This window comes from Procambarus clarkii, chromosome 2 (genome assembly GCF_040958095.1).
Source record: "Procambarus clarkii isolate CNS0578487 chromosome 2, FALCON_Pclarkii_2.0, whole genome shotgun sequence".
Classification (NCBI taxonomy): domain Eukaryota; kingdom Metazoa; phylum Arthropoda; class Malacostraca; order Decapoda; family Cambaridae; genus Procambarus; species Procambarus clarkii.
Window position 1 is genome coordinate 44,327,824 of NC_091151.1, and position 10,159 is coordinate 44,337,982.

Genomic DNA, 10,159 nt, shown 5'->3' on the forward strand with positions numbered 1-10,159 from the left:
TTAGTGGGGTCCCACAAGGCTATGGTAGTCACTAGTGGGTCCCACAAGGCTATGACAGTCACTAGTGGGGTCCCACAAGGCTATGGTAGTCACTAGTGGGTCCCACAAGGCTATGACAGTCACTAGTGGGGTCCCACAAGGCTATGACAGTCATTAGTGGGGTCCCACAAGGCTATGCCAATCAATGGCTATGCCATTCATAAATAATTATCCTAGAGAGCATAATTAAATAAATATGTTCGAATATATTACAAAATGTTTTGTAAGTCAAAAATAAAAGTGCATAAAAATTCAGACAAACTGAATAAATAGTGATTATATATTTGAATACAAGGTGCAAAATCTGAATGGTATTCAATGTAGACACATACCAAAAAAAATGTAATAATGAATAAACATACGCACACTATAATATATATTATAGTGTGTCGTGAAATATTAAGAAAACGGGTTAAAAAATAAGACGTGGCAGTAACTATAGGAAATTGTTCCCTATCAAAAAGCAACGTTAGTGGTATGGTAAGAGTCAGAACATATGCTCTCATTCATTCATGAACAATCACCTTATACATAGATATACGTCCTCTCAACTGCACCATCACGAGGAAACTACCAGGTTACTCAACAACTACTTGGAGAGCATTTTTTTTCAACTACCTTCCCAAATAAAGAGCATACTATATATAGGAAAGATTATTGGTCAAACATTTCGAAAATTTTCAATAACACATGTCTACAAGATATTATGCATTAAGGAAACTTTTTTATTACTATTAATATTATTTTCTACCTCAGACGTGGCCACACATTTACAATGCTAACCGGCATATTTACATTTTCTTCTGTCCTCCATGGACAGGGTTAGAGATCTGTTAAACATATAGTTCAGGGATTTATTGAACAATCAACCACAGAAGGTGATTGTAGTGCTTTTAAAATACTAATCTAACCTACAGGCATAGATACGCAGAGTTACGTATGCCCTACATAAAGTGTTCGATGTGTCTTTTACAGTGTCATTAATGTCACCTATTTACAAAGGTGAAATGTAATTCTGATCAGCTTCCACATATACTTTATACACATACATATACAAACAAACACATATACGTACATATACATATATACATACATATATACACACACTCATGAATTCACATACATTATCTCTTTTACTCTGACAGGAGAAGAAAGAAGAGACTATGCTGCACCCGTGGGAGCCTTGAAGGATCCTCACTAGGACTGACATATTGTCTCCTACCACCCGTTTTATTTGTTAAATTTCAGTTTTATTCACAGGACTAGTTACAACATTGCTTACATAGGAGGTGTAAAGTTAATTGGCACAGGTTGTGGAGTTCCTGCAGCGCCTCAGACCTTCCCTTCCTCCTCTACAGTCAGTGTCTCCGGCCGGTGATGATGTTATTGATAGTCTCGATCATCAGCTGAGGGTGTGCGAAGAGAAAGTCGGAGTCACTGTTGAGGGCGACGTAGCCTTGAGCGACCATGTAGTTCTCGATCGTCTGGTATGACTGGTATAAGTTGTTGTGGTAGAAATCGACCGAGATAACCATCGCTCTCATCTTGTCCCACGGTATAGTCTGCAGCACCTGGGGGGGAGTATGTTTACGGGTTAAAGCATTCGTGTATCGGGAAATATTGAGTTATATATATATATATATATATATATATATATATATATATATATATATATATATATATATATATATATATATATATATATATATATGTTAACACAGGTAAAGGAGAAGATGACTTCGGAGTCCTGCTAGAAGGCTTAGAGCTATACCTTCCAATAGCTCTTGTTAAGCCTTGCCCTACTAGTTTGTATCTAGAACACGACCCGCCAATTGGTTTACAACCAGGAGCCAGATTCACGAAAGCAGTTACGCAAGCACTTACGAACGTGTACATCTTTCCTCAATCTTTGACGGCTTTGGTTACATTTATTAAACAGTTTACAAGCATGAAAACTTCCCATTCAACTGTTGTTATTATTATAAACAGCCTCCTGGTGCTTCGGAGCTCATTAACTGTTTAATAATTGGAAACAAAGCAGCCAAAGATTGAGAAAAGATGTACAGGTTCGTAAGTGCTTGCGTAAGTGCTTTCGTGAATCTGGCCGCAGATCCCCAGGTACTGCAGGGTGAATAAAGGTGAACAGCTAGGGATTGGTGCCAGTTACAGCCTCGCTCCTGTGCTAGGTAACTCCACTACGGGTTCGCTATATCCCGTGCTACTTGGAATTTTTTTTCCGAGGAGCTGAATCTAAAACAACGGATTGGTGCCCAGTCAACCCTCTCTAGCTAGCAGTCGAACTCAGTGAGAATGCAGGACGAGATTACTTGGTCCCATCGACAGGGGTAATCACCTCGCTTTTCACGGCACAGAAATGTAGTATATACAGGTATCTTTGCCCATTTGTAGTCACTCACCCAATGCCTCTGAAGATGCCGAAGTGTAATTTAGCCAAATGCGTCATGACAATTAAAAAGTGTAAAATTAACCTAAGAGTGTTCAGCTTCCTTTCCGTGTAAAGAAGAATTTAAAAAGTATGCAGAAGATTCAAGCTACACTCATTAACATAACAATTCCGATCATATTTAATAACATACAATCAATAGTGGGATCTATATTTATATATATTTAATCTCTTTTTGCCCATTAACTATTTTGTCAAAAAAAGCTTTGCTCGAAGACCTTATCAAAGAGTTACTGTTCATTCAGATTACTTTTGTTCCCATTTTTTTCACGATTCGGTTCTTTCGTTTACAAAAACTCAACAATATTTCCATCTGGACTCCCTCACCTGGAGTCCTTCAGCTGGAGTCCTTCAGCTGGAGTCCCTCCCAACCTGAAGTTCCTCCCAACCTGGAATCCCTCCCTCCTAACTTGGAATCCCTCCCTCCTAACCTGGAGTCCCTCACCTGGAGACCCCTCACCTGGAAACCCTCACCTGGAAACCCTCACCTGGAGACCCTCACCTGGAGACCCTCACCTGGAGACCCCTCACCTGGAAACCCTCACCTGGAGACCCTCACCTGGAGACCCTCACCTGGAAACCCTCACCTGGAGACCCTCACCTGGAGACCCTCACCTGGAGACCCTCACCTGGAGACCTTAACCTGGAGTCCCTCACCTGGAGTTCGTAGCCGACAAGGTCTAGCGAGAGGTAGTCAACGGTGGTAACGTTGAGCGCCAGAAGGATGGAGTAGAGAGGGAGACACTGCAGCTGGAGCTCCGTCTCGGTGTCAGTGAGGCGTCCCTCGTCGAGTACGTCTCGTCTGTGTCAGGGGGGACAAGGGTGGAGAGCTTTTGTTAAGTCTAGTCTGGTTGATCCAGGGACTCATACCCCATCCTGTGGGCGAGTGGCACGACAGATTACCTGTGTTTACCTGAGTGCCACTAACACTAGTGGCCTCGACGAGGACGGGAAGCCGGCGGCTTGTCGAAGGTCTCCCCCCACCCATTTGCCTTGATGATCTTTTCCAGCTGTCACATATTAAAGTCACATATAATGGGTACAGATACCCCAATTATCTATAAGCTAAGTAGTTTACATATGAGAACTCATTACATAAAATCTTAATTTCCCTTACATGTTCCTATACCCATAGTGAATGTGCCTGGGGCTATACAGGGGTATACACACTAAGAAGTGTATCTAGCTCTCTCTGTGTATATACTCTCAAAGTTTCTTAAGCGCTTAGCAGACCAACAAGAGTCAGAAGTTATCCGCTTCTGTAGACACCTGAGAAATATAACGGATGTGCCGAGTACGTACTGGAAGTAGCTCATGTGTGGAGTAGGCTTGAGAGCAAGGCAGGTGTTGATAGTGTAAGCGTTCCGGCCCTTGGTCCTCATCTGCTGGTAGATATACGGGTCGGGCTCCACCAGCACGCCCCTCCACCCGCGCTCCCGCTCGGCGAAGAGTGTGTTGCTATACGCCTCCCCGTTAGCGGCGCCCGCCTCTAGGAAGAACCCGCCACTCTGCAGAGTTACGCGGAAACTATATTGTTTTTCTGCGTTGACTGTTATTTCCTGGATTAACTATAGAAGCTCACCTCTCGCAAGCACAACTAGGTGAATACAGACTGTTCGGAGTTTTGGGATTCACATAACCTGATTGATGATTGATGAAGATTAAGCCACCCAAGAGGTGGCACGGGCATCAATAGCCCATAAGTGGTAGCACATAACCTGATAATTTGAAGCAATGAACTTACCTTTTTTATCGATTTGTTCAAAGATTTATACAACTTTGAAATTATTTAAAAATAGGATTGTAGGAACATTTGATATTCTTATTTCTTTTTCCATTTAGTTAATAATGACATCAACCTAAATTATTACTGAACCTGTTAAAGAGTTCCTATTGATACGCAGATCAGTCCTATAGATTACTGGGAGCAACCAGTCTGGGAGTGCCAGTTCTTCCCCATTTAAGAAGATGGGTTTACTCACCATCTTATGAAGTATTTGGTCTACTTTAATAGACTGTCCAAATTCAGAGAAGTCGGTTAAGTAGGGTTCATCCAGGTTATAGTGGCCAGCGGGCGGTTCAAGAAGGAACTCGCGAATGTAAGCGATGAGATCAGGATCGTCTTGAGGGATGCCATTAAATCCTGGATCCCACATTATTTTTTGCGTACCCTGTGGCTTTTCCTCCTCCTCCACATCCAGCATTGACCAGCCCCTCTACGGCGCCCAGCCCCTCCACGGCGCCCAGCCCCTCCACGGCGCCCAGCCCCTCCACGGCGCCCAGCCTGCTCACTGGGCGCCCAGCTCTGGCGGGAAAACGTCCTACCGCTGGTATACACGGTTCTAAGTGCTTGTCAGCGGAACAATTTGGGATAGGACTCGGATTGGTGCTGTATTCATGCACTACGGTCATTAAATCTGGAAAAAACAGCAGTATGTTTTAAAGTCTTATGTTTTAAAAATGGATTTTTAAGATATTTATAATTGTATACGTATTTTATATAATTGTATACGCATATTATCAATGAAATGCCCTGTTCAGTATGACATTATTTGAAAAGAGAAATTTCTCGTATTCGTGTCTCCTCCTTTAGCTTAAACACTTAACATAACGAACTATTAACGTATTTTTCAGCCTTTTTTCTTACATTTTTTTTAAATTAAACTTTTCTTTTGTTCACATCACTACTCCAAGACATTTTTAATATAATTTAATTCTTTTTTAACCCACAATCACCGGTTGAAACTGCGCCTTTATTGTAAACCTAAAGAGTTTATTGTAAACTAAACTTAAGTTCCCTTTCACTACCTGCTGATGTAGACCTGACGAAATGTAAACTGTGTCAACACAATTATTCGCACACCCTCCGTCACTATGTGATGGGGTGCAAAACGATACGTGAATTCAGAGATAATTTTATAAGAAATGTTAAAGAAATGTGTAAATATTTCATTCAAAAGGATTTGCTACCAGAAATTTTAGCCAAATATCCCCAGTTAGCTAATTGTAGATAGTAACCTGAGTGATTGTAACCTATCCACCGCTGCCCACTGGATGGGGGGGCGGTGTGTAGGATAAACATATCACTTATGACACTAGCTCTCCACACATGTCAGTTGCTTAATTTAGAGACTATAGTCGGTCTCGAGCCCATTGTTGATGCGATGATGTGCATTGAAGTTTGTAACTAGATCATCAAAACTATAACTTAGCTGAATGAAATTTGGGGTTCAGTCCCTGAACCCATTATGTACCTCTGAAACCCTTTCTATTACGGCCTACAAGATGGGTATGGGGTGCATAATAAATGAACTAAACTACTAGGCTTAGGTCAAGACAGAATACCACACACATCTATTATCTTTGGTTCCCATTGTCAGGGACATGAGACCTATTTCGCTTATCGAGGGGCACTTAGGCCAAAGGATAATCTTATCTCGTTGATGCAACCCACAACAGTCTTCTAACTCCCAGGTACCTATTTACTGCTAGGCGAACGGAAGAATTCACTCACAAACGTGCTGGGTTTTAAGCCGACTTCACTGCTACAGCGGACTGTGTACCTCACCAGGCCTAAAACGCCATACATTCCTGGACTCCCGTGACACACACACACACACACACACACACACACACACACACACACACTCTCTCTCTCTCTCTCTCTCTCTCTCTCTCTCTCTCTCTGGTGCCCTGTATACCTTCTTGGTAGACCAAGACGCCCACGAGCAAGAGGGCGCTGAAGGTAGCGCCGTACAAGCAGTAAGTTGAAGATCTTCGCGACATTCTGCGGAGAGGGGAGCTGCTCGAGGCGAGACGGAGCCTCATGCCTCGTCCTCACCTGGAGGTGGAGGAGTTAGTGTCACATCTTGTGCTGAAACTTGACCTTGTAATAATAGTTGCCATTCTTGGGGAGACAGGGCGCCTGTCGTTCTAGGTTTACCGAGGTCCTCCTTAGACCTCCTGATCTTCCCCAGGATGCAACCCCACAACAGTTGCCTAACTCTCGAATTTTACCTATTTTATTTCTTGGTGAAAAGAGGCATCAGGTGAGAAGAAATGATTCCCAATTGTTTCTGCTTTGCCAGATCATTAAACCTTGGGCCCCTCGATTGTGAGCGGAGGACGCAGACTACTGTGATACAGGACCCAAATGTGGTGAAACTACAGGTCGAGGGTTACGTGTCACTGTAAGGTGAAGTTTCATTTGTGACGATGTAGTGAACTTGAGTTAATGGTGACACTATCAAGTATGGTCGCTGATGGTGCAGTTGTTGTTGTTAAAGATTCGCTACCTGGAACAAAAAGTTCCAAGTAGCACGGGCTATGGTGAGCCCGATGGTGCAGAGTACCACACGCGTGGGGTGTTACGTTGCGTGTGGGGTCCTGTGGTACAGTAGCCTACGTCCTCGTCTCACAATGCAGGACCACAAGTTCGATCTCCGACGGGGGGAGGGGGAAGGGGGATAGAAACGGTTGAGCAAGTTTACTTTCTCCTGATGTCTCTGTACACCTAGCAGTAAATATATTAGTTGACCGGGGGAACGTCGATAGTACAGTCTTCCTGTACCCGACAACAGCAATTCAATTACATCAGAATGGAGAATTTTACTCGCATAGGTAATTTTGGATACAGTAAATTTTTACAACTCTTTGTAAATTGTGTACATTATAATGTATTACAAGTACTACGAGATCTTTCGTTCTGTAAGTGGACACGTCTATAATGATTCACAATACCACTCGGAAAATTGTTACCAAAGGGGAGTATCATAAAGTATAATTTATGACTGTCAGAAACTGACCCACAAGATCACACCATAACAAATAAACACAAAAAAAAACCTACTGTAAATAAAAATTCAAGAGAAGGAGTTTGGACACCGCAGGAAACGATTTTAGCTTCGCCAGTACTCTCAAGACGATGATGAATGCGCTCGTAGATCCGCTTCTGTTCTATCAGCTTGGTGATGTCGAAAGATAACTGTTGACTGCCGCCGATAAGCCAAACAGCTGGCGAAACTCTCACAACTATTCGTAAAAAAATAAATAAATAAAAAATAAACCACCCATCCCTCAGATCTATCTTCCAGGAACAACAAATTAGGATCTTAACAACCCGTCCTCCTCATAGCACGTCGTATTTTGACGTATACTCTACCTAAGGCCAAAAATCGTCGTACTAGAAAATGGAAGAGGCTCGTGAAATTGATATACTGTCCCGTTCATCTGTTTTGGGTCCTCTGGTAGGTTAGGATAAGGGCACTTTAGTACACCAGACCATTTGGTCACCATTTGGTCCGGGAGACATCTCCCGTCACGCTGGGTGCAGTTGCGCCTCCACAGATCTCCAGTATCAGCTCTAGATACTGGCAATGGCTCAAAAGGGCCACCACTTACGGGCTATTCATGCCCGTGCCACCTCTTGGGTGGCTTAATCTTTATCAATCTTCATCACTTTAGTACGCCAGTTTATTAACGTTGGGAAATCCTAGGAGGACGGGCTGTTAGAATACAGTGACACATCTCTACACAATGCCTCTCGTGTGTTCGATAGGCTGCATACATCTAGTTTCGTCGTCACTCTTAATTCAGCTACTCTCAACGCCGGTTGTGTTGTCATCGACACGATGCTTACGGCAGTCTGCTGATAACGACTGGGGGTACTCTTACAAATTACGTCTGAATTTAGCCGTTTACCCGTATGGCGGAAAATGGACGTAATTTGAAAATTAAAAAAAAATTGCAAATAAATTTTGGATTTTTTTTTCTACAACAGCAAGTTAAGGGTGCCCTGGTGGGTTAGGAGGGCAGGAAATTCTCCTAAGATTTCAAAACGTCAGGAAATCCGTTAATTGAAGATTTCCTCTCCTAACGTAACCGAGTAAGCCAGACGACTCAAACAGAAAACGGGATAGTACGTCACTTTCGTTGGTCGATTTAATTTCAAATTACGTCCATTTTTGGCCATAGGGACGCATACCAGCGAAAAGCGACGTTATTTTAAAGAGGACGGGTTGTTCACATTCAGTGGTAAATTATGTGAACAAGAGCTAGGCCACACTCCTACACAATATTTATGAATGCCCTGTTATCAATGATTGTAGACCAAATAGTTTGAGGTACTTTGAGCTCGGTAACTATTTCATGCACTGACGAATATTGGAAGATATTCTTCTTCTCTACTCAGAGTTTGCTAGTATAAGCATGAGACTTTCTTGAGTTGAAAGTCAATACTAGACTTTCAACTCATGCTTTCTCCTGATTCAATATACGACTTATCATCTTGTGAGATGAGGTAATTAGATGAACTCATAGCTGTTTCTGAATTATTATACTCTGTAATCCTTCAAATAGAACAGGGGACAACAGTACATTGCTGCGTGTACCTAAGTTTGTCAATAATAACACGAGGCATTACAAACACTTGACACAAGCTACATGTACCTCAAGCAAGAGCCACATATTATCCTAAACAGTCCCAGCCTCCTGCCCCAGTCCCTTGGATATTACTCCCATCACGCGGTCGTTTAAAAAACTAATTTTGTAAATCGAGCTGAAATGTCAAAATTATTTTTCAGGATATTAGTTCATGTGCTATTGCCTATAATAACAACGCTCTAATAATCGTCAGAAACCCACATGCGATCTTTCCTTAATCAATGAGGCTTTGTTTACATTTATTATACAGACTAGAAGCTTCGTAACTTTACAACCCAAGGTTATTATTGCAACCCTTTAAAACTAACCGTTTTCACTAAATGGCATATTTTCGGTATAAAAAGTCGTAATTTCAAATTCCAAATATGTGCAATGAGCCAAAATTCGCACAAAAATACCTCTCAAGAGTTAGATATCCGATATTTCCGATATTTTGAAAACCACAGAGGGATTTGAGCAATCTGAATCATCGCCGTTTTCACTAATTGACATATTATCTCTATTAAAAGTCGTAATTTAAAACTCTAAATACGTGCAATCCCCCTTAATTCTGCTCAGAAATAACTCTTAATGAACATATTTCCGATAGGACTCGTATTTTGAAAACTGCAGGGGGAAATTTGGGCAAAGATTAGTACAAAATACGAAGTAGTAACTTGTTGACCAGACCACACACTAGAAGGTGAAGGAACGACGACGTTTCGGTCCGCCCTGGACCATTCTCAAGTCGATTGTGAATGGTCCAGGACGGACCGAAACGTCGTCGTCCCTTCACCTTCTAGTGTGTGGTCTGGTCAACATACTTTAGCCACGTTATTGTGACTCATCGCCTGCAAGTAGTAACTTAAACAAAAGTGTACAATTGCTCCATAGGAAACATGAAACACTGTGACCCAATATCCCACATGCAAGTATATAATGATAATTAGATCAGTAGTACACTCAATTACAAAAAAAATATACGAAGCACTTTTTAATTTAAGTTTGGTCCAAGTGCCTCTAGACGTCCATTGTGAGTTCAATCGTGGAGGCACTTGAACATCTCAAGATCCAGACTGATAATAGTGTTAAAGATGATGGTATTATGTTCCTTGATCGTAAGGGTCGTTCTGGAGCGGAAACATGTACGTCCAAGACTCTTAGCAACACGACCAGTCAGCCTTGTTTTATTTTCCCCTGATGCATGGTATGCCTGTTATCTCTGATAATATAAGA

At 42.1% G+C, this 10,159-nt stretch overlaps 1 protein-coding gene and 1 long non-coding RNA gene across 2 annotated transcripts; both read right to left on the reverse strand.

Moving 5' to 3' along the window:
* Nucleotides 1–304: 304 nt before the first annotated feature.
* Nucleotides 305–4,782, reverse strand: LOC123762275 (protein Star). The gene is made up of 4 exons (XM_045748697.2): nt 4,486–4,782; nt 3,806–4,011; nt 3,161–3,305; nt 305–1,610 (listed from the first exon to the last, which is right to left on the reverse strand). Exons 1-4 carry the CDS (start codon nt 4,705–4,707, stop codon nt 1,398–1,400), a joined length of 786 nt encoding a protein of 261 aa, XP_045604653.2. The 5' UTR covers nt 4,708–4,782; the 3' UTR covers nt 305–1,397.
* Nucleotides 4,783–4,794: 12 nt separating this feature from the next.
* Nucleotides 4,795–7,499, reverse strand: LOC138364905 (uncharacterized). Its single transcript, XR_011228619.1, has 3 exons — nt 7,353–7,499; nt 6,205–6,344; nt 4,795–4,920 (listed from the first exon to the last, which is right to left on the reverse strand). It is a non-coding gene; the product is annotated as an uncharacterized lncRNA (long non-coding RNA).
* Nucleotides 7,500–10,159: the final 2,660 nt, after the last annotated feature.